The 26,541-nt window shown below is 32.8% G+C and overlaps 1 protein-coding gene across 9 annotated transcripts in view; it reads right to left on the bottom strand.

Moving 5' to 3' along the window:
• The window catches only part of LOC127730612 (octopamine receptor beta-2R-like), a 51,316-nt gene extending 25,195 nt beyond the window's left edge, over positions 1-26,121 (bottom strand). For 3 of the 9 annotated variants that reach the window (XR_007995196.1, XM_052239082.1, XM_052239083.1), the window contains exons 1-3: positions 25,966-26,120; positions 17,732-17,791; positions 5,390-6,670 (exon numbers count right to left, since the gene is read on the bottom strand). Coding sequence is in view for 8 of the 9 variants with exons in the window: in XM_052239082.1 (XP_052095042.1) it covers positions 5,390-6,280 (891 nt within the window). In the remaining variant the exon portion in view is untranslated. Of the gene's footprint in view, positions 1-5,389; positions 6,671-8,828; positions 8,902-17,731; positions 17,792-25,965 lie in introns of those variants that run through there. The other 6 variants (XM_052239080.1, XM_052239081.1, XM_052239076.1 and 3 more) reach the window with 4 other exon arrangements.
• Positions 26,122-26,541: the final 420 nt, after the last annotated feature.

Genomic DNA, 26,541 nt, shown 5'->3' with positions numbered 1-26,541 from the left:
CTCGATAATATGCATAAGCATTTCGTGTGTGTTTTTAGTCTAGAAACCATCTTATTAACCATCGAGCTGACCTCTGAAGACTGCCGACTGTCATATAACCCGATGTATACATAAATATAAATATAAATATAAATAGATAGCAAGCACGTACAATTAAATTTTTCTAGGTCCGTTTGATTTCATATTATTGTTAAAAATATGTTAATCGTCGCTTTTACCAGTATAAGAATGATTTTTTGTGGATCTAATCAGTCAACCAAATGGTTCATCTTTGTTTCACTTCCAATCTTGACATTATTTTCCTTTGAATAGCTGAACACACCTATTATATGCGTAACCTATCTCTAGCTAAGGGGTTAAATTGAAGGTTACATTAATACGGATTCAATTAGGTTGAATTATTGACTTGCAAGTCAATAATACATTAGCGATGTTTAAGAGTTTAGTTTGATAAATTAAGGCCTCACTGACTGCTTATAACGAAATATCATTTCAAAATTCCGCTTTTATTAATACTTGAAACTAAAAAAAAATCGTATTTTAAATTTGTGTTCAAATCGTAGCTAATGTCCCCTAAAAGAAATGTAATACCATGACCCGCTTCTGTCACAAAGACAATGCTCGGTTGCCAAGATAACACTTCTTAGTCCGAAATATGAGGCAAAAACGTTTCTTCAAAAGTTATCAGAAAGATAACAAGAGTGCACACGCTGAAATGTCTCGCCTTCTTTACTAATCATTGATATTATGTTGATAGTCCTAAATATAAAGCTTTATTACAACTGTCACATAAACTTAACATTAACCAAGTAAACTAAACATTGACCAATGAACCATGAAAATGAGGTCAAGGTCAGATGAACCATGCTAGGCAGGCATGTACAGCTAACAAATCTTCCATAAAACAAATATAGTTGACCTATTGCTTATAGTTTAAGAAAAACAGACCAAAACACAAAAACTTAACACTGAGCAAAGAACCTTGAAAATGAGGTCAAGGTCAAATAAAACCTGCGTGACTGACATATAGATCATAAAATATTTCCATACACCAAATATAGTTGAACTATTGCATATAAAGTATTAGAAAAAAAGACCAAAACTCAAAAACTTAACTTTGACCACTGAACCATGAAAATGAGGTCAATGTCAGATGACACCTGCCAGCTAGACATGTACACCTTACAATCATTCCATACACCAAATATAGTAGACCTATTGCATACAGTATAGGAAAAACAGACCAAAACACAAAAACTTAACTATAACCACTGAACCATGAAAATGAGGTCAAGGTCAGATGACACCTGCCAGTTGGACATGTACACCTTACAGTCCTTCCATACACCGAATATACTAGACCTATTGCTTATAGTATCTGAGATATGGACTTGACCACCAAAACTTAACCTTGTTCACCGATCCATGAAATGAGGTCGAGGTCAAGTGAAAACTGTCTGACGGGTATGAGGACCTTGCAAGGTACGCACGTACCAAATATAGTTATCCTATTACTTATAATAAGAGAGAATTTAACATTACAAAAAATGTTAACTTTTTTTTCAAGTAGTCACTGAACCATGAAAATGAGGTCAAGGACATTGGACATGTGACTGACGGAAACTTCGTAACATGAGGCATCCATATACAAAGTATGAAGCATCCAGATCTTCTACCTTCTAAAATATAAAGCTTTTAAGAAGTTAGCTAACGCCGCCGCCGCCGCCGGATCACTATCCCTATGTCGAGCTTTCTGCGACAAAAGTCGCAGGCTCGACAAAAATGATAAAGCGGCCGATGTTAAACTCGTGAAAATGATCAAAAATTAAATTAATTCAATATTATAAATACATTGTACATGGACAACTTTATATGAACATAAAACGAGTAAAAAATGACTTGAAAAAAATCCTTCCTGTATCTTTTCGGATCGCAAAAGAACATGCGGCAAATGACAAAACAACAACCGGCACTCTATCTAAACAGGAAGAGCCCAAGTAAGCAACCCCCCTCCCCACAAAAAAAATGATAAGAATTTTAAAAAAAATCATAAATTTCAACAATAAAAAATTTTAAAACCAAAAACAAAACAACATAAAAACAAAAACACACAAATAAATATTCTTTAGAAACAACCTAACAAATAAAGCCAATCATTTTGTACCACAGCCCTTAGTTGATTTTAAACCAATTTACTATGCAAATCAATAGATGCGGCATAGATAATTTAGTGTTGTCTTACACATCTAAATTGTTTTACAATGAAATATTTATGAAGAAATTACATGTAATTCTTTACAAACAACGGTAGAAAAATGAAACCAATTAAAGTCAACTAGTATAACAGATAAAACTTATATAACTGCAATCATGTAATGTATCCATTTGGGAGGGGTTTTGATGATTTATCAAACATTTTGTTAATACAATGTTGTTAATACAATGTGTAATTAAATAGAAGAAGACACTAAACGGGCAATCAATAACAGCAAGTTAAGAAACACAGACAACACTATGGCTAAAATAAATAATAAAAAGAAAAACAAGTCTAAAAATCCTACTTTGAACAATATGAATAAAACAAAAATCGGGGGAACTTATGTGCTCCCTCAAAGTAAATAGTTCCTGCTACACTGGTTGCAACCGTCATGTTATACGTTGATGAAAAATTATGGTGATATATGTAAAAATAAAAAACGGTGTTGACTGAATAAAAAAATGTTAAATAGAAAAAAGTTGGAGTTGTAACAATCGAATCACATAAATGCTAGATATGGTGGGGTCAATGGTCAGGTCCAGTAATAAGTGTCAAGCAATTAACATAATTAACATGGAAAAACTGGTTATAATGTTAAAAGTGATCAGTAGGGAAACCCAATACATTTTAATGATTACCAAATTTACAATGGCTACCCTGATTATTTCAGTCACTTCTCCTCGCCGGGTAGATCTTAAGTTCAGTAAGATACCAATAAGCAGTAAGTAAGTAAGTAAATTTTTATTATAGTGACAGTTTAACAAAATACAAATATATTACATAAACAATAAAATACACCCGACCCATTGCGTCTAAAAGTCACTTTCAAAATCATAAAACGTATGATTGACAATGAGACAACTATCTAATAAAGGAGAAACATAATAACAACTACAGGTTCCCGCGCGACTTTCAACAATAAGCAAAGCCAATACCATATAGTCAGTATGAATGTCTTCAGAATAACAAAATGTGGAACAATTCAAAAGAGAAAACTAACGGCATGATTTAAGCTTATAGTGGTACATGCATACGAAAAAAATATATACAGATACGGGTTTCAATGACTAGCATTGGACTACGGGCTCTTGGCATGGGACAGGTATACATAATATAGTGCCTAGTTTAAACATGATTGTAAAAATTCAATCCCGCCAAAATAAAAATAGACCTATGTTGTCAATTAAGATTTATCAAAATTTCTGTGTTGTTGTATCTGTTATTGGAATCAGTATTTCTTTGTAACAAAGTAGCATTTTTCTAGACCTAGTATAAAAATACTTGTGTCTATGTTCATGATTCTAACGACCTTCCAATTTTGAATGGCAAGCATTGTAGAGGACAGAAAAGTTTTTATATATTATTATTTTAGTGACTAATTAAAGAAAACAATACAGCGTATCTTTTGAATTTATAAGTATTCACAACTGTTTGACATTACTGGAAGGGCACAACTCGTCGCAATACGATATATATGAAAGTTTTCCATCAGAGCATGGTTGCAAGAATCTTGGAAAGAGATATAGTAGAATATTTAGGAGATATGAATATCATTTCTTGTGGAATTAAGGTGTTATTGTTCAATTGGCAAATTGCGGTAATCTGACAGAGATATTCCCTTACTGTCGATCACCAAATCATGAACTACCGAAAAGATGACTTCAACTTCAGCGTTAAAAACCCTCGGTTGAATAGCTTTCATTTAAAAGGGCAACCCAATTTGCACTATGATTATCAACTTGATCAAGGAGATCCTGAAAGAAATTCAAGAACTGGATTATCGTATAAACTGGCAGAAATACACACCATATGCAAGTGATGCTTGAATGTTATTACACGGTGTACATAAAAATGGAAAATTCAATATGGGAAACTTTAAAACGTTGTATGTTTAGAATTGTACACCCAGTGAAATGTGTTCTTTCTCAATTTGAGATATAACAAAACGCTAGGCTTGCTTAGTGGTTACACATTTGAGAATTTAATTGCAAAAGACGGGGGACATGCTCTAGTTAACCTCAACATCTCACAGTTCAATGAACGTCACATTTTCTTACCAAAACCTCCTTTTGCAGCAAATAAAGATCTCATAAATTGTTCAAAACTTACTTTTTCAAATAAAGATGGAGATAGATTATCGTTTTATGATTCCATTCGTAGAAATATAATAAAACGTGGTATTTTTCACCCAGCGTTTTATGGACTATCATACATAAATATTATGTCATTGCATACGATGCTGTATCATATCTATCTCCAAGTGCAGCCAACAATATAACAGTGAATTACGGATTGATTTCATATTAGTATGCTTTCATTTGCGAGCATTCTGTGATGCGATATTTTGTGTTATTGTTTCGTTTGTACTTAAGCTTTTGTTCTCTATTATATCGTTATTAGTTATTATAAAGTTAACTGTTTTTCTTGTAATGATTTTTCTAGTAAGTTCTTTTATGTACCATCGGTTCTTCGTGTTAATGGCAGATCTTTGTTATTCACAGCTTTGTTCTACTCGGGGCGATTTAGAGCTTGATATATGGTAGAGTCAACAATCTATTGTTTATGATGGTATGTTGACCTCTAGACGTATTTGTCTTTCCTGTGTGATGCAGTAGTTAAATCTGGTTTTTAAAGTTTTTATTATAACTAATAATTTGATGCCTAACTTAGACTTTTTTCGGTTGATATCCATAAATACCGGTATTATGTATGTGTTTTGCTGTTTCACCAGTGACGGACGCTTTAACATCCTTCAAAAGTGATAACATGACAGAATTGACGATGAAATTGTGCTGTTCAATTGAAATGATATTATGCATGGGAATTTAAGATACAGTGCACAACCCACCCAATTAGAAATACGAATTTCCTATAAAAAAAAAACCAAAACAAAGCAGAAAATACTTAAAGTTCAAGAAAAATCAAATCACAGCTCGTTGGGGTGCTAACAAGACAAATTGATGATTGGAGATAAAAAGGGAAGAACATTACAAACAAATGTAACTTATTGTTTTCTATAAATAACGCATATTAAAACAATACAAACGTAAAGTATGAATCAATAGATACTTTCATTTTACAAGAATTCGAGTTTTTCATATAAAGAAATGTAGATAAAATAACTTTACTTACAATAGCATTGGCATATCTTGGTATTGTTGACTTGTCTCGTACGAATGCTGCGTAGTTAGAGTAAACACAGTACGGTATCCAACATAATACAAAGCAGGAAAGGACAATTAATAATGTAATGGTTACTCTCCTCTGTTGACTAAAAATCATATTGCGGTCTAGTGCTGTATTCTCATCTAATCTCTGCATATGCTGCTTTATCTCTGCAAACATGCGGACATAGCACCCAATCATCAGAAAAAGCGGAAGAAATATATTAGATGCTTGAATTATGAAATGGAAAGTAAGTGATTTTGTAGAATATGTCGGATATTTAGGTCCACATTGCATCGTTCCTTCTTTATATTTTGATGTACTCAGAATGAACGTTGTGAGTGATGCACATACAATAGCCCATCCCCATGCAGCACCAATCATAATTAAAATTTTACATTTTGTTATTTGGGTTAGCGGGCGAGTGATAGATAAATACTTGTGTATACTTATATACATTAAGGTTTGTATAGATGTTATAAGAAATGCTGCATTGCAAAAACTATTTATAAAGCATAGAATATCACCAAAAATCCAATCCTTCGCTATCAATGTTGTCAGAGAAAACGGTGCTAACAAAACTCCAACTAAAAAATCTGCAATGGCTAAATTCACTAAAAACATGTTAGTTCTAGTCCGCATGCCTCGATGGCGTATAACAACTGCTATGACCATGAGATTGCCAAAAATAGCAAACACCATTGAAATAGATATCCATGTGCCGAAAATAGCTGTTTCCAGAAGGGAAAAATGCTTTCGTGATAAATTTCCTAATGATGTTGAATTTCCAATTTCTTCGTATGGAAAAATCGGTGAAAGAATTTTACTTGCGGTGGTTTTATTCCATACATTTGCCATTGAAAATCTGAATTGTATGTATAAACCTTCGGCTTTAAAATCTAAAACTGTTTGATTATTTAAAACGCTAGTGCACTATTCTTTTAAAATATCTAAAAATACCAATAAATTGTCTTACGTCTTTCAGAAATTATATTCTCACCCAACCATTCGCTGCTAATCACTCCGTCATGATAAAATATATTGGCTCCACGTTTACACTTGTATCTATATTTCCAACATTTTGTGTTTGTAAACTTATGCTCAAAATAATCGAATCTGTGATAGGATTTACACTCATTAATGATTTCTCATATTTTGTAGAAACGGTGATTGCTTCATACCGACCTTTACTGACTGAACGAGCTGTATCAACTGCGTGTTTTAATTATGGCGTTCTTTATGTAGTTGCTGAAAGAGATAAATTAATATTTATAAACCAGAACAAGCAAATAACCCTTAATTTTTCTATTAGATATATTCATTAACTTTTTGAATACTTAAAAGAAAAAAGCAAATACACAACAGATGTGACAGTGGTCTAATTTCAATACAACTTTACGGTTCAAAACGAAAGTTCACAAATAACTTTTACCAGATTCAGAGTATCTTTTATCGATGATATCTTTTCATAATTTTGATTAAACCGAATATGATCTCCAGAGACTCCCAATTAAATACATATTCATATCAGTGGTGTATTTACTATATCAATATATGGTAGTGCAATTAAAGGGGAATTAATCGATCGCCATTAGGGTTAAATTGTTTGCAGAAAAATTAAGACCTGTGTATTATGCGGCATATGGTTAATTTGGTTCTTCACGGCATATATATATAAGATCCCTTTCCTACATAACATAGAAGCACGAACTCTCTATAACAACATGCACACTCTTGTTGTAAAGGCTTAAGCCCTGATATTCCCTTACGATCATCAAGGGTATCATCAGCTCAGTAGTCAATACTTCGGTAATGACGAGATTTATAACAAACTTTTCATAAACTGTCTGTTCACAACTTTATAAATTAAGAAATTATTAACAAACTAAAGTTTCAACTCCCTCAGGCAAAGCTGACCTTAGGTGGTTTTTGGTATTATGTTTAGGTTCTTTTTGGTCATATACATTGTAGCTCTTCAACTGTTTCTTAAACACCACTGGCTTTCAAATATCCGGCTTTGAGCGTTCCGAATGAAGATAAATCCAGAAAAGCGCGTCGGACGTATTAATTTATAAAGTGTTGTTTTCATTTAATACAACATAGAGGCCATATTGTATGAATCGACAAGTATAACATTCATGTTGTAAGTAAATGGAACAAGAGGCTCCCATGAACCTGAACAAATCACCTAGCAAAATAACATTTTGATTTTTTTCGGAGGATCAATTTTGTTTTCTGGAAATAAAATAATTTAGTTTATTTACAGCTTTGGATTCCATTTAAGCGAAATCCGGGGCAAGACCAATACACTTTTATTGTATTCAGTGCAAGGGTCACATTATTTATTTACGTAAAAATAAAATACTGTCAACTTCATTTTATTGCAACAAAAGAAATACGCCGCTAAATCATAATTTAAAATCAGTCATAGGACTGTAATTGCGGATAATCAATCATGGCTCGCCAATATTTCTTTTTTGCGTTATCCAATCAAAATGATTATTACAACCATTGCTGTATTAGAAAGGTTAATTATTACAATATCAACCACCAACGAAATAATATTTATTTCTCAAATTGCTTGTTCGTCAATTTTGAGGTTTAGATTTTCAGAATCCATATCAATTATTGTTTACAAAAAGATCTTAAAAATCCTAAATGGATATTAAGCATCTTAAGATCCAAGCAGTTATACCCAAGTCATATTTCATCATATCCACTACAGTTTTCAAGATGTCAAACAATTACTTGCATTTAAACTGTATGTTCTATTTCAGTGATGGCGGTCATGTTGGTTTTTAAACAACGGAATAAAATCACAAAATAAAACTTACAAAATCAAGGATCATTCATGTCCAGTTTAGTTTACATTAGAAAAATAGTTTCAGAAGTAAATATAAATTATATGCGACTTTGGTTTGTTGGCAGAGACTTAGATCATACATTTATACATGTACTAGGTATCCTGAGGATCATTCAGGCCATGTTTGGTAGAAATTTCTAAAGTGGTTTTAGAACAAAGGCTGCATAACAAAAACGGCTGACAACGACAAACCCCAAAATTGACGATAACTCGCAAGGCCTGTTTTTGGTCGGATGAGCTTATATGGAATAAAAGCGTATAACGGTAGAAAAATTCGGGATTAACAACAAACCGATAAACGGGGGTTTGAAAAGGCGGTTGGGGAGATAGGGAAGTCGAAAGAAATGAAAAGACACGTACCCATTCATGATTCAAAACACTAAACAATTAAACATAACTCGCATGTAAAATTCCTAAACTCTTATAAAATAAAAACATAATAGGTATTACTGTTTTGTTTGAAAACTCTCACTTTTTATTCCAATTTAATTTTGCAGTGCTATTTGAAAATCTTGCTCGTCTGAATAAAAGTTCAAATCTTACCTGAATACATGTACATGTAAGGTGACAACATTTCCTATCCAGGTAACTTAAGTATATTAGTATTGTAAATAATAGATAAATATTTACAAAGTGTTTTCCTTTGTACTTAACGTTTATTTAACACACATGAAATCAACATGAGGTATGGTGACCGATCATTCCATTTAGTACATGGTCATCTTTACCGACACAGCTTATCTATACAAAGTTAATCCCAATTTCAAAAAAACGGATGTAAATGTATTTTTGATATGTTGAAACAAATGATCGTATATATTAGTAATCAATGAATTTCCTTAATAACATAAGCGTCCACTTGAATAAACTGTACTATAAAAGCAAAAATGTAAACGGATAGACTGTTTCAATTGATTGATAACAATACAAATGCTTCGTCAAAAAGAGCACCGCGTGCCCTTGCAAGCTCGCATAGTTTAAATTGCTTTTTCCTGTGTAGAAAATTGTTATTTTCTTTTCAACCTACATGCATAACCCTTGCTGTAATATACTTCGATATTGTTAGTATGTATAACAGGTATCAAAAGACTCATAATGTCGTTAATTCTTATTGAGTTCACTAGGGGCCTCGAATATTGATGTCGGAAATAACTGGATATCATCTTCTCCTCACAGTGATATCGAATATAAATTTAGATGCAGATTGGCCTAATGAATGTGTGTATCGTGTTAAGGTTTATTTGAAGACTTAGTCTTATCTTGTCTTTGTTTTTGAACCTTAAATAATGGAAGAGGATTCCTTTTGCTAAGGCGAGTACGTTTACCAAATTTGATAAACGGTTTATGTTCAAAAAGATTGACTGACTTCTAACCTCTTATTTAGAAAATCATTATGAGCCATTCTTTCCTTCTAGTGGTAAAATATATAGTCTAAAGAAAAGCTTGCTGTAAGCCCAGAGTTAGCACTAAAAGTCCAATTGGGTTGACAGGGGTTTTTCACCGAAACCCTTGACCTCACCTTGACCTTCCATCATCTTGGTCTATGTGACCATCGTTCACTTTAAACAAAACAAGAAATTGCACGCGTTGTCGTGCTAATATAAAAAGAAGATGTGGTATGATTGCCAATGAGACAACTCTCCACAAGAGACCAAATGACACAGAAATTAACAACTATAGGTCACCGTACGGCCTTCAACAATGAGCAAAGCCTATACCGCATAGTCAGCTATAAAAGGCCCCGAAATGACAAATGTAAAACAATTCAAACGAGAAAACTGACGGCCTAATTTAGGAATAAAATTATGAACGAAAAACAAATATGTTACACAGCAGCAAACGACAACCAATGAATTACAGGCTCCTGACTTGGGACAGGCACATACAGAATGTGGCTGGATTAAACTCGTTTGAAGGCGCCAACCCTCCCCTGACATTGGACAGTGGTATAACAGTACAACATAAGACCAAACTATAGAATCAGTTGAAAAAGGCTTAGCTCATCAGATGGATACAAAAAGAAATACATCTAACAAAAACACAGAGTGGACGTGGATGGGAACTTACATCCCCACAACAACAAAAAAACCACTAAGTACACATCTGAGAGTACTCGAAGTTACTGACAGCTAGTTCAAAGCCCATAACAACTAATATAAAAATTCGTAAGGGTTCCGCGGAACCCAGTGTCTCGCCTTCTTTTGCTCAACAAAAATGGGGACAAAATTATTAAAAATTTTCCTCTAGATACTATCTTTTGATTGTGAGAAGCTTCTATCCAAGTTTGGTAAAAATCCAGGATGGTTTATGAATCTAATAAATGTTTTAAAAACTTTAACTGCAGACTATATGTAATGTTAACTGGAAGAAAAACTAAGTCCATTTATAAGTAAAATACGGATAAACAGGATTTTTTTTTACAAAATTTACTTCTGGATACTATCTTATGATCATAAACAAGCTTCTGTCCAAGTTTGGTAGAAATCCAGGATAGTTTAAGAAAGTTATTAAAATTTCAAAAACTTTAACCACAGAGTGAATATTTGTGGACGCCGCCGACGACGACTACGCGGACGCCGACGACGGAATGTAGGATCGCTATGTCTCGCTTTTGCGACAAAAGTCACAGGCTCGACAAAAATCATGAATCTAAGACTAATATATCAATCAGTACACATCCAACATCCAATGGATTTAGTGTAAAGACATCATAAACAATCTGAGAAAAACACGACCTTGTGCAATGCCAAGATACAGGTAGAGCCATGAATGTGCATATGTATATAAAAATAATATTTAGTATGATTTTAATTTACTGATAACAAAATCAATATTAATACCAATAAAAACAATATTCAAAGATCTAATTACAGTGTTGAACTGGTAACCTTTTAGAATAAGTTTATTTAAAGGATCGATAAGTTTACCCGGATCGTTTCTTAATTTCCGGGTTCGGTAAACAACATCTCCGTAAAAATGAGGATGTGCTATCCCGTTTTCTACAGGTCAACCAAACTTCAAAACCAAATCTTTATATCTATGGAAGAATTTGGTAAAGGTTTGAAGTAATTTGTGGTAACGACGAAACCCCGACATAATAATTTACCAGTAATACATAGATTACGTTCATTGAAATCCACAACAGACACGGGAATAGCGAACGAGTTGTGATATATAAACACCGTAAGATGGTGGCAAAGGAACATCATCGTCCAAAAATGGAAAATTAACAATAGTGAACGAAAAATCGTGCCTTTTGTCGTAAATTTTAGTGTAGAGTTTCCCGTGTAAAACTGTAATATCTAAATCTAGGAAAGGACAGTTATTGCCGTTTATATTTGATTTATTTAAAGTAAGTTCCTTTGGGAAAATTTCGGCAGTATATTTAGAAAATTCTTGATTATTTAACGAAAAAATATCATCAAGATAACGGTAAGTGTTGTTGAATTTATCAATTAAATGCAATTTACACGGGTCTTTACTGAGTTTGGTCATAAACTGTGATTCTTAACAGTACAAACACATTGACAAGTCTGCTATTAAAGGGGTGAAATGTGTGCTCATAGGGATACCTACAACCTGTCGATAAACTTTACTGCCGAAACGTACATAAATATTATCAAGGAGAAAATTAATCATCTCATCGCACCTCCAGTAAGAATATCTAGCATATTTAGCTTTCTCATTAGAGAAGAAGGCTTTAAATGAGTTGCAGCAAATATATTTGCATTCAGATTTACCAAACGACCATTTAATAAAATAGGAAAACTTTTGTTTGACAAGATTGTGTGGAAGTGTAGTGTAAAGAGTTGAAAAGTCAAAACTGTCAACAGAATCTTTGAAAGTAGTTGAGGAACTAGTTAAAAGGCACTGAAATATTAGTTGTAGAACACTTGTGCTAAGCATACCGTGACCACTCGTAATTCACGGCGTCGGAAAAAAAAGGAAGTTTGACAGTTCCGAAAATGTTCAGCAGTTTATGAGAAAAGCGACGAAATTATTTGTTTAAATTAAACATATCGATAAATTTTAATTATCGGCAAACAGGAAATATGTGTCTGGACTAAAAGCGCTCATACATTACAACTCATCACTGTCAAGCTGCTGACCAAATATTAATTGATTTTACTCAGTAGTTCCTGAGAAAAGTATTACGAAAATATTTGTTATCATTTAGTTTATTGAAAAATTCAAATTTTTGGCAAACATGGAGGAGAAATCTGACATATCCGAAAGAAGCTGCTGCACAAATATGAAGTTATTCTGTTCAGTATTTTTCTGAGATAAGTGTGACGAAATAATTTATTGTAAGAACGGACGGATGGATGGACGGTCGAGTTGATTGCAATTTGACCGGGGGTATACATTGTATAATAATTGTCATCCACTAATCGCGTTGATTATGTAAAACAAGCTTGATTTAGACTTATAAATGTGTTTGGTATGTATCTGGTTTAAAACGTTGTGATGGCCCATAGACGGGCTGACAAAAAGTGCAATTTCACGGACGGACATTATCATTGCTGTCCACAAGTTCTTTGATTGGGGATTATGATCGTTATATACTACTGAAAGAACACTCCCATTGGGATTAATGGAGGTCAAACTTTGAGGGCTCATATATTTGTAGAAAATGCTTATAATGACCTGATATTAACAGCATTCCTATTTTAAAGGATGCTGAAATGATAAAAAAAAAAAAGAAAACTGAAAAATTATGTTTCTGTTAATATGTAAAAGTAATCAATTCAGATTCACCACTTCGTCAATTTTGTCCGTTGTTTGTATTTTTTTAACTAGACCTTAATAAAAAAAATTGTAAAAATTGTGACTTTCAGTTTTGACGCCTTCCCTCAAAGTTTGCGAACAGTCTGAAATTTGACTAAAATAAACATTCTTCTTTTTCAAAATTAAAATTTCAATACAAGAAAAGAGGTAAATATTTCATGAATTAATGTAACTTATAGGTTTAAAATCCAAAAGATTGACAAAACTGACATAACCGGGAATTTGAATATTGCAAAGTCTAATGAACATAATGAAAATATTGAAAATTTTTAAAGAACACGGACACTAAATAGTTTTCTATTATGTATAAATTATTGTTGCAACTATCTGGGACTAAATCTTTCCATTTTATGTGGCTTAAGTATATAGAAAATATCTCAAAACATCGTGGTCGGATTTCTTTCGTGTGGATTTACTATAGTACAAGACATATTATGAGAACAACTGGCTCAAAATTACAGTTAGAACCTCTTATAGGACAGTTCATTAAAACTTGGATTTCAAATGTAAACAACTATTTTAAAACATTAAATTATAGAATTTATACTTTGAAAACTATTTCAATATTCTGGAAGACAATTTGAAAGATATGTTCACCCTCTGTAAGTTTAGAATGGTCAATTATAAGCTTCCAATTGAACGTTGAAGATTGTCTTACATTCCAGAAAAAAACAGGACTAGATACATGATTTTTGTATTGGCTTTGAATAAGCTTTGAGTAACTGCGAGTACTCTCAGATCTGTACTTTGTGCCTTTTGTGTTTTGTGTTGTGTGTTTTTGTTAGTTGTTTTTTTGTGCTTTGTATCAACTAAAATTGAGAATGGAAACGGGGAATGTGTCAAAGAGGCAACAACCCGACCAAAGAGCAGAAAACAGCCCAAGGGCACCAATGGGTCTTCAACACAGCGAAAAAAACCCGCACCCGGAGGCAGGCTTCAGCTGGCCCCTAAACAAAAATGTGTACTAGTTCAGAGGAAACATATTTTTTTAGTTTGGTCTTATGTTTTGTTGTTACACCACTGTCCTAGGTTAGTGTGAGGGATGGGCTTCGGCTACATGTTTAACACCGCCTCATTCTATATGTGCTGGTCCCAAGTCCGGAGTCTGTGGTTGTCGTTTATCAAATTTGTTTTTTTGGTTAATGTTTTGTTTAGTTTGTTCCTGTGTTGTGATGTTGCAACACTGTCCCAGGTTAGGAGAAGGGTTGGACGCTCGCTAACATGTTTTATCCCGCTACATTCTGTATGTTCTTATTCCAAGTCACGAGCCTGTAATTGAGTGGTTGTCGTTTGGTGTTGTATCTTAGATTTGTTTTTCGTTTATAATTGTGTACATAGATTAGGCCGTTAGTTATTTTCGTTTATTGTTTTGTACATAGATAAGGCTGTTATTTTTTTGGTTTGAATTGTTTTACATTTGTCATTTCGGGGTTTGTTATAGCTTGCTATGCGATATGAGTTTTTATCATTTTTGAAGGTCGTATAGTGACCTATAGTTGCTAACTTCTACGTCATTTGGTCTCTGGTTGAGAGTTGTCTCATTGGCAATCATACCATATCTTCTTATTTTTGTATAGTCAACTAATAACATTGAAGACGAATATAACTTGCTTCTTGAATGTCGATTTTTCTTCTGCTGATAGAAGAGACTGTTTTGATATATAATATATTTACCATTGTAATGCTTAGAAGTTTAGGGATCCTGTTCCTTTATAAAAAGAAGTCCAAACAATAAAAAAATTGGTTATCTGGGATTTGTATCGATCTGATGAGTTAAGCCATTTCAAACTGGTTTTTATAGTTTGTTCTTATGCTGTGCTGTAAAACCACTGTCCCAGGTTAGGGGGGGGGGGGGTTGAGCGCTCACAAACATGTTTAATCCCGCCAAATTCTTAATGTGTCTGTCCCAAGTCAGGAGCCTGTAGTTCAGTGGTTGTCGTTGGTTCATGTCTGTCATATTTGTTTTTTGTAAGTTGTTTTGTTATTAATTAGGCCGTTAGTTTTCTCAATTGAATTGTTTCATCTTTTTAATGTCGAGTCCTTTTATAGCCGACTATACGGTATGGGTTTTTCTCTTTGTTGAAGGCCATACATAATTACTTACAACCACTTCATTTGAACTTTGGTGGATAGCTGTTTCATTGGCAATCATACCACATCTCCTTATCTTTATATAATTAACAAATTCAATCTGACATCTACTGGTAACCTCTAAATGTACTTTCATTTAGTATATTGTTATTTTGGAATTCTATTGTATACCATCTTTCATCTTTTTACTATTTTTACTACTTTTCCTATTGCTTTTTTTACATTGTCCCCTCAACATCGCTTTTACCTTTGTGTTATTGTATTTATCATGTTTTTGTTATGTCTGTATAATTATATTGTTTCATGATCGGTTAAATCATAATAAAGCATATATATAAAGAATACAATAAATACAATTTAATAAATTTTGCATTGTTTTCTAAAACATGTATCAACGGATATTCATAACCAAAAATTTATTTATTCGTATCTGAAATCTAATTCAAACAATAGAATGTTGGTGTTTGTTTAGAATGGCCTCCTTATTCATAATTTTGATAAATGCTCAAATCTTCCGGCATCTTTCAGAATTCCAGCTTAGAGCTATCTCTACGCACTTAAGATTGGGTTACATGCTCAGAAATGCGACATAAGGGTGTTCCAGTATCAAAATATACAAATGAAACTGTAGAACTGTAAATGTATGTAAGATTTAAAAGACTTGATGAAAACTAACATTATAATAGAGAAAAATAAATTGACATCAAATTGTTCATCCCTTTTGTACATTATCTGCATGCAAGTTTAACATAGCTCGACAAGATAGTATAGCTAATATATTCTATTGACCTTTCTGGTCACAGATATGCTTGTTTAAATCGTATTTTTCATATATCTTCCAAAGCAGCAGCTCAGTAATTAGTTCGGGTTAAACAAAGGAAGGTAATTCATAGGGCGTTTTTTTTTTCAGCTGGTACGGACGCCGTTCATTTTCTGTAAATTTTCTAAACTTTATTTTACATGTTAATATTTTCCTGTAAATTGAATATTTTCAAATGAATATTTATCGCGAATTCTGTGATTATGCATGTCTGAGGAATCCTATCATTTACAGTGAAGTCTTTGTGTTTTGTTGACTTCCATGTATCTGTGATTGTGCATGTCTGAGGAATCCTATCATTTACAGTGAAGTCTTTGTGTTTTGTTAAATTCCATGTATCTGTGATTGTGCATGTCTGAGGAATCCTATCATTTACAGTGAAGTCTTTGTGTTTTGTTGACTTCCGTGTATCTGTGATTGTGCATGTCTGAGGAATCCTATCATTTACAGTGTAGTCTTTGTGTTTTGTTAAATTCCATGTATCTGTGATTGTGCATGTCTGAGGAATCCTATCATTTACAGTGAAGTCTTTGTGTTTTGTTGACTTCCATGTATCTGTGATTGTGCATGTCTGAGGAATCCTATCATTTACAATGAAGTCTTTGTGTTTTGTTGACTTCCGTGTATCTGTGATTGTGCATGTCTGAGGAATCCTATCATTTACAATGAAGTCTTCGTGTTTTGTTGACTTCCGTGTATCTGTGATTGTGCATGTCTGAGGAATCCTATCATTTACAGTGTAGTCTTTGTGTTTTGTTGACTTCCATGTATCTGTGATTGTGCATGTCTGAGGAATCCTATCATTTACAGTGAAGTCTTTATGTTTTGTTGACTTCCATGTATCTGTGATTGTGCATGTCTGAGGAATCCTATCATTTACAATGAAGTCTTTGTGTTTTGTTGACTTCCGTGTATCTTTGATTGTGCATGTCTGAGGAATCCTATCATTTACAATGAAGTCTTCGTGTTTTGTTGACTTCCGTGTATCTGTGATTGTGCATGTCTGAGGAATCGTATCATTTACAGTGTAGTCTTTGTGTTTTGTTGACTTCCATGTATCTGTGATTGTGCATGTCTGAGGAATCCTATCATTTACAGTGAAGTCTTTGTGTTTTGTTGACTTCCATGTATCTGTGATTGTGCATGTCTGAGGAATCCTATCATTTACAGTGTAGTCTTTGTGTTTTGTTGACTTCCATGTATCTGTGATTGTGCATGTCTGAGGAATCCTATCATTTACAGTGTAGTCTTTGTGTTTTGTTGACTTCCATGTATCTGTGATTGTGCATGTCTGAGGAATCCTATCATTTACAGTGTAGTCTTTGTGTTTTGTTGACTTCCATGTATCTGTGATTGTGCATGTCTGAGGAATCCTATCATTTACAGTGTAGTCTTTGTGTTTTGTTGACTTCCATGTATCTGTGATTGTCCATGTCTGAGGAATCCTATCATATACAGTGAAGTCTTTGCGGTTTGTTGACTTCCATGTATCTGTGATTATGGTGCCATGGTCATTTTTAGTTTGTGAGCTAGCCCCCATTAATATACTGTATACATTAACGTAACAGATGATTAAAAAAAACAACACTTCAAATACACAGAGCACGTTAAGGAAGGCCCAATGGTCGGAAATTTGGTCTCTACCCACTGTTTGCTTATGGATCTCATTTTTGGTGTAATACATGTTCACACACACACAGGACATCTCAACAAAGATTTAGATCTAAATATAGAAAATTTCTCTTACCTTTTCCTTTTAGTCCTAAATTCCAAATAGTTATGCAACCGCAGAACACTTGCAATGCACCTGTAACACAATATTTCAGAATTAACCTTCAAAGCCTCAATGTGAAAATCTCAAGAAAGAAAGTTTTTTGGCAAGAATTTCTTAAGATAACAACTTGTTCTATAAACCAAACTGAAATCATACCCTTGGGGATTTTATCGGATTTTGTATTTAATTGGCGTGAATATGAATAAATACTGAAATGAAACTTTAAATATGATGTACACAGCATCTCGGTTCCTGCCTCATTTACTATTATATGATAAACAATTACATAAACTGTTCTAACATCTGCAGTGAGAAATGAGACAGTTTGAAATCTGTGAGGCCATCTGCAGGTTTATAGCAGACACTACAAACATTGTGAGAAGGCAGACATATTTTCACCTAATTTACACAATGTTTAAACAAGAAAACATATCTTTCATGATAGATGAATTTTGATTAATTTTTAAGGTGCTAACGAGTCAAACACTTATACATGTTATAAGTACGAATACTTTGATATGAAGAGGAAATACCGAACACACGGCACCAAAAAGGGAATCAAAAATCGAAAATGAAGATTATAATTAACAAACGAACTATTGCGAAAAATCAAAAGGAACGAAGATATTTTATGGATGAATGGCTGTTTAACGGCCCGACCGTGCAAGGGCTGTATAGCCAGTCAAGGTCGTTAAAAACTTCCATTTGTTGTTGTTTAACGTCCAGCGGCAAATTAAATGCACATTCGGGACGAGAACATGTTAATGCAAAATGACTATTTTCCCTGCTTTGTACTATACCGATACGCTGAGCCAGATTTTTAACATGCTATTTCACAAGGTAACAGTCCGCAGGAAGACATTTCACACTACCTGGACACATTATTCTGACTCCGAGGCAACCAGTTATTTGCTCTTACTCCTTAATGCCGCGTGTTTAGAGGAGAAGCAACAAATACCAATTTTACAGTCTTTGGTTTGACCCAGCCGGGGTTCTAACCTACAACCTCCAGCACTCTAGGCGAAGACGCTACCACGAGACCAACGAAACGGTGAAATTGATTGTTAACTAACACCACTCAGTGCATGTATATCTTATTTCGTTTATTTCTCGATACAACTGATTTATCTGAAATTATATTTCATTTCCATGAAAAAGTTTACTTCATGCAACTGTCACATAAATTTTTTAAGATTTTGATTTAAAAAACTTAACTTACTTAAAAAACAATACGTTATTATCATAATTAAAAATCATCATCACACATTCTACAATCAACGGTCGGATTGACCTTTTTAAATACAAGGAACAACTGTCTTTAAGTTTGATGCAAGAGAGGCAACTAAGTGATTGACGCACATGTAAAACGATAGAACAAGCGCAACTCTATATAACTAGACGATACCAGAAAGAAACTGCAAGTCATGAACCACATCTAATATCATGTTTGGAATCCTAGCTTTTAAATCTTCAGAAATCTTCAGCTTGAATAAAAGAGGTTCTGTTCTTATCAAATATTATAACACGTCTGTACTTTTTGTGTTGGCAATGTTTACTTTTTACCTAACATAATGTTAACATTCTTTGAATTATATTCTAAATATTTGTATTAACCTGAGACCACCAAAATCTGTTAAAAATCTAAATATTTGTATTAACCTGAGACCACCAAAATCTGTTAAAAATCTAAATATTTTTATTAACCTGTGACCACCAAAATCTGTTAAAAATCTAAATATTTGTATTAACCTGTGACCACCAAAATCTGTTAAAAATCTAAATATTTGTATTAACCTGTGACCACCAAAATCTGTTAAAAATCTAAATATTTGTATTAACCTGAGACCACCAAAATCTGTTAAAAATCTAAATATTTTTATTAACCTGTGACCACCAAAATCTGTTAAAAATCTAAATATTTGTATTAACCTGTGACCACCAAAATCTGTTAAAAATCTAAATATTTGTATTAACCTGTGACCACCAAAATCTGTTAAAAATCTAAATATTTGTATTAACCTGAGACCACCAAAATCTGTTAAAAATCTAAATATTTTTATTAACCTGTGACCACCAAAATCTGTTAAAAATCTAAATATTTGTATTAACCTGTGACCACCAAAATCTGTTAAAAATCTAAATATTTGTATTAACCTGAGACCACCAAAATCTGTTAAAAATCTAAATATTTTTATTAACCTGAGACCACCAAAATCTGTTAAAAATCTAAATATTTGTATTAACCTGTGACCACCAAAATCTGTTAAAAATCTAAATATTTGTATTAACCTGTGACCACCTGTTAAAAATCTAAATATTTGTATTAACCTGAGACCACCAAAATCTGTTAAAAATCTAAATATTTTTATTAACCTGAGACCACCAAAATCTGTTAAAAATCTAAATATTTGTATTAACCTGAGACCACCAAAATCTGTTAAAAATCTAAATATTTTTATTAACCTGAGACCACCAAAATCTGTTAAAAATCTAAATATTTGTATTAACCTGAGACCACCAAAATCTGTTAAAAATCTAAATATTTGTATTAACCTGAGACCACCAAAATCTGTTAAAAATCTAAATATTTCATGGAAAAATTAAAAGTTTTGTTATTTATATGCAAAACAATTTTCAATCAATTGATTGACTCATATTACAAAAAGGAATGGATATTGTTTACCATGTTAACACTTGATTTCGCCTGATCATAAAACTTAACATTGAACAATGCAGTTACATACTTCAGATTCATTGGGTATGACTACAGACCCAATTTCTCAGAAATACAAATTAAATTTACATCTCTATAAATACCAGTTTTCTATCATAAATTATTCTTCATAAATACATATAGTTTCAACAAGTCTGTTTTGTTTTTTGAAATCGTTTTATGAGTTTGATATCAATTGAAGACTAAGATAAAATATTCCTATTGACGAACAAAATCTGTACTTTCGAAAATATATGTAAACCATTTCTTACAATCTGTACTTCTATTGAGGATTCAATAATTTAGTAAGTAGATGACGACTTTATCATGAGTTATATCGAACATTAAAATTTGTTATTTTTGATGCAGATCTTAAATGAAAGATGACCGCCTACTAAAGTAAACCAAAGTTTAACAAAGTACCAAATTTGAAATTCATGATGATATCTTGTACTTGAAACTGCTTTAAAAATTGGGGGTATATACATTGTACATGCATGCATGGTTAAAGATTTGATGGTCCTATTAAAATACATAATCACCACTTCGTTTAGGAAAATGTCTCGCATAAGACATGGTGGATGATAATAAGATACGGATGTGGCTACCTGAAGAAAAAAAAATGCTGCCGCCACGAGAAATGTTTGAACACATTATCTCCATAAATACACTTAACCAGAAAAGTACATTTTGGTAATGTCAAAGATCCCATTCCAAAGAAACAGAATACTGTAATTGGGAACAGGGAATCGTATATAATACTGTGCGCAACTGAAATACAGTAGTGCTAACACTATACAATACGTCACATATCAATCGTATTCTGAAAGGACCCTTGTCATTAAACAAACTTTTAACAACGTAGGTGGCATGTTGTAAGGCAAACTTTCTTCCATTACCCAACATTCATCATTTTCCAATGGCAGACCTATTTTCCCCGACCTTCATCCCAGTCGACCTTCCCTGCAGAACCTTCTCGTCCTGAATAGGCTCGTAATATTTGCAACTGGACGTTAAGCAAGCACCAATCAGTCAGTTAATCATAATAACGCCGTCAACTAAACGTATACACTGTATTTATAAGTTGTGTAAAAAAGACTTTCTGCAGAATCGTAGCACTATAGACAAATCAGTTCACAGATCTCACAACTGTTTATGTACAGTAGTTTTGTGCATTAAAAACTTAGGAGAGGGTGCTGTTTTAACATGATTAGAATTTAATTAAAAACCTATCGACAGCAAGAGAAAAAAAATCCTACTTCAAATCTATTGGCATAAAGGAGATGGAAGTTTTTTTTTCTGTTTTGAGAAACGTTTACAAAAAAATGCATTCTCTTATGGTTTTGAAAATATCTGTGAAATTTTAGCGGGGAGATTTATTAAAATTTGAAAAATATTTAGATCTTTTTTTAAATAGATCTATATATAGATAACGTTAATCGGCAACAAACTTACTTTTGTTATTCAAATTTATCTGGTCGTTTTAATCTGAACGACCAATCGCTTGACTCGACACATCCAAAATATTTTAAGATTAGTAGGGTTGCAGGGCTGGATTTATCTTATTGTTAATATAAGGTATATATAGTACAAATAATTAATACTCTTTAATCTATACACAATGCACTTATAACATTATGATTTTAGTCAGCATATTGTAGGAACACATAATACACCACGACTGATTAATGCTATACACTAATTATTAAAACAAGAATGTGTCCATAGTACACGGATGCCCCACTCGCACTATCATTTTCTATGTTCAGTGGACCGTGAAATTGGGGTCAAAACTCTAATTTGGCATTAAAATTAGAAAGATCATATCATAGGGAACATGTGTACTAAGTTTCAAGTTGATTGGATTTCAACTTTATCAAAAACTACCTTGACCAAAATCTTTAACCTGCAGTGACCAAAAACTTTAACCTGAAGCGGGACAGACGGACGAACGGACGAACGTACGGACGAACGGACGCACAATATATATATAACAATTTCCAAAAGACCAAAAAAAGTGAAAAAGTCTAGACTAACAGGTCGAACAACTGATGTTCTTAAACCCAAGATTTAAGAACATCAGTTGTTCGACCTGTTAGTCAAATGCGTTTTGTTAAAATAGACTTTTTCACTTTTTTTGGTCTTTTGGAAATTGTTGTTTGTGCAGTATTTAGACCCCTCTACCAAGAAATTTGTTTTACATGCACACGTATAAAAATTGCGGTTTTTATCCAACGCAATCATAGGTTTGAACGTTGTTTTCAATTTAGACTTTTATATATATATAGATTAAGCCACTGCATCAAGTGCGAATCCGATACGATATTTCTCCACTCGAGACAGTTTTTTTTTAATTTAAAACTTCTAACTTATGACAATGGACCATATGGAAAATTATTCATAATATCAACATATATATTATTAACTTACATACAATACTTGTATATAAAAGTATAAATAATCTTTCGACACACAACCCAGATTTTTCATGATTCTTAGATGGTCTAATAATTTAATGCCGTCCCTGAGTTACCTGGGATAAACAAGTTGGTCCTAGTTTCTCCGTTCGTTTGACTATGTGGGATGTATAAATACGCAGCCTCTTCCAGTCGGATAGTTTGATTCACATCCTGTGGTAATTATTTCATTCATATTCAGGACACGAACAAATTAACAATAGATGAGATAACTTCTTAATTGTGCGTCAACCGGGATTAAGGGCGGGAAATTCGGACTGAAACTGGTATTAGGGTATGTTTGGAAGGGACAGAAATTTTGCATTGAAACAGGCCACTAGGCGATCGAAATGGGTCGTGAAAGAAGTCACCATGATGTAAATTCAGCAGTATTTCAATACCACTGCCATTAGCATGTAACTTTTTCCCATGCCATTAAAGACAATTGAATTAATAACAAAGATGCAAGAGCAGGGGAGGTTTTTCTTGGACACGAACGACATGTCAGGAAGCTCTTCGACGTTTTTCTTAGACCTTATCGCTAGTTGGGAGTATGTGTCAGTGACGTCATAAAACACAATTAAACAACAATATATTTAGCATAGTAGCCTCAGAAATATTCCCTGTGATATCAAAATTTGACGGAAATTTCTTTGATGTCTAGTGCTGGTGAACAAATAGCGTATGTGTATTCATTTGTCTGTTTGGTTTCATTCAGAACTTGTCTTAACTCGGGACCATGTAGAGTTTGGCCATCAGGACTACATTCTATTGGTGAATCGTTTGTGACCTCTCCTCACTTTTTTTTGGGTAAACGTGGATGTCTTATTGATGTCTCCCCCTCTTTTATTCATGTAACAAAATGTTTAGATAAAATTATTGTGTATATAGTCTGATAGCTGTGTATTGCCTTCAATTTATGATGTCCATATAATAGTTGGCATCAGCCTTACATAGTATTGAAATAAATTAATAGAGAGTAATAGAGTAGCGAATGATGATTTTATCTTGTACAACAACCTGATTTTGAATCTAAACTGTATACGGATGTACAGAACTTGATTATAACAGTAGCAGGTGCTTTATTTTATTTGATTAACACAGAAACCATTTCTAAAGCATACAGAAAATAACCCGATTGAATTCTCGGCTATATGATTTGTTTATTTTCTCCTATATTGTCCATCATAAATAACAGTTTTAGACAGTAAACAGAAATGTGTTTACTTTGGTGAATAAACCTATTTTACTTTATCATTTATCAAGATTGAAAAAAATAGTATTATTCGAAAAAGGTGACCGTTTTATAGTTTCATTTGCCAGAGTACAAGGGTAACAACACCAGGTTGATATTTTATGTCATAAAAGTGAGTAAACAACTTAAATGTAGGTCACAAACTTACATCACATTAATGAAGTGTAAATAAACGTCATGCAGTTATCTTCTTTTTTTTTATAGGAAGCTGATATAATCCCCTATATATACGTCATCCTTAAATAAAGTTATATAATTGACAATTAACAACCCAGTATCAGACCTTTAACGTAAAACCCTAATTTAAAAGCAACGAACGGTTAAATGTAGGTCAAAGGTTTGGTAGGGTGTTTACTTTTCTCTGCCAATAAATTCCACTCAAACCTATGCTATAGGGACCTGTCAAACTTGCACTGAGGTGAGTGTTTTGCGCCGTTCCATCGCTGGAACTTTACTAAGAAAAGCAATAGAAGCATATTCCCTTTACTCTGGGTTTTGCAAAGTTAATTTTGTTTTTAATGAATTGATATAACATATCCCTTTTTCCAGGATACATTCTTGTCCCAAGTTACATGAGCGTACTATCAGGATATAACATTAAAAAGTAATGCAAACTTGTGTTCCCCTAGATGTATATCATTCATAAACCGTTCATTACAACTAGTGTCAGATTCTATTATAATCTAAAACAAAAAAATTAAAACAATAAACAATTGATTTCTTAATTCAAACAAAAAATTACATTAACCATTTTGACTCAGGAATATTATGGTTGTTCGAAAATATTTAGAATATTGCAAACAATATTAAGATACCAAAGTACAAATATAGTTTCATCAGTTACTGCTTCCACGATTAAATTGATGTAAATTGCAATCCTTAATCAAGTTCCTGCTGTTTTCATGTTGAATATGTCGACAATATTACAATGGAAGAAATTTTTATTGACATGAATGAAGAGTTTGATACTGAAAATTTATTGTTAGAAATAAAGCACAAGAACGAACTAAAGAATGTATGTTAAAGTTTATTGTTTCAATAAACAGGCCGCACGGTTGCCTATAATTGCTGTATCTACTTCATTTGAACTTTTGGTGGATAGTTGTCTCATTGGCAATCATACCACATCTCCTTATTTTTATATAAAAAGTAATTATAAATTATATGTTCCAAGTCGGTTATAGGTTAGTCTTAATGTTTGCTGTTTACACTCATATTCCTTGTTTAAAGTTCCAATGTTTTCTTGTATGTGTTTTACTGACACCGGTATGTATATATTTTATATGGAAGGAGATGATATAAGTAACAATACCTACTACATGATTAATTGCAATAAAACCTTAGTATAATAATAAACTGGCCAATATGTCATGTTGACAACAGTTCATCATATATATGAGCAATAACAATACGAAATTGGGGAATTCTAAAATGAATTTTCAAATTCGTTGCAAATATGATTCATACTTATATTACTATGAATGTATTTGTCATATATTTGATTATGTTTTGTGGATGGAAAGGGGGTTGTAGAAAATGTAGCAATCAGTTACCATTTTCAATTGGAATATTCACACTTGGGTTTTATTATTACAAATCAGTCTCTTGTGCTTTGTACATCAAATTTCTGATCATCAAAAACATCAATATCAAACTTAACAGAAGCGTGACCAGATTCTGGGTTTAAATTCTGTAATGAAATATTAAAAAACATAGACATTTAAACAAGTTAATAACATGTGTGCTTCGTAACCACAAAAACTTTTTCACAAAAATTACGTACCTTACTTAATATATTTTCTTCAAAACTTTGCCTATGTTTACACATGATAGTATTTGTTAGTGCTAACTTCCGTTATTTTGTGTAGCTGGTACACATAATTTAAAATGAATTCACACGTTTCTACCTTTGTAAACATTTTTATGTAATATCACTCAGGTGAGGGTTCATTTAAAACATATGTCTGACGGAGTGGGGTGTAAGACGTTTATATCTGGTTTCTTTAGTAATACTCCGCGTGTTATCATGTCTGTTTAAAATTTAACCAAACAAACATAGATTCTTTTTTATTTTCTGAAATGAAAATCCTGATTAACAAATTAAACCATTCCAACAACCTATAGTTCATCAGCACTTTTCTTTTGACTATCAAGATCAAGTACAACTAGTACTTTTTATAATGTACGTATTTTTGACATAAGTTTAAGTCCACATCTAGTGAACTCATTGCACAAGATCATGTTTTGACAATAACGTCTTTACACTAGATCCATTAACCGTGTACTGAGGGTATTTAAGTCTTTGATTCATCATTTTTCTATTTAGTTATTATTGGTTTTCAACTAGCTTTCGGTAATT

Source organism: Mytilus californianus, unplaced genomic scaffold (assembly GCF_021869535.1).
Source record: "Mytilus californianus isolate M0D057914Y unplaced genomic scaffold, xbMytCali1.0.p SCAF_2, whole genome shotgun sequence".
NCBI lineage: Eukaryota > Metazoa > Mollusca > Bivalvia > Mytilida > Mytilidae > Mytilus > Mytilus californianus.
Note: the sequence above shows the minus strand (reverse complement) of the source record. Positions and strands in the feature narration are given on the sequence as shown.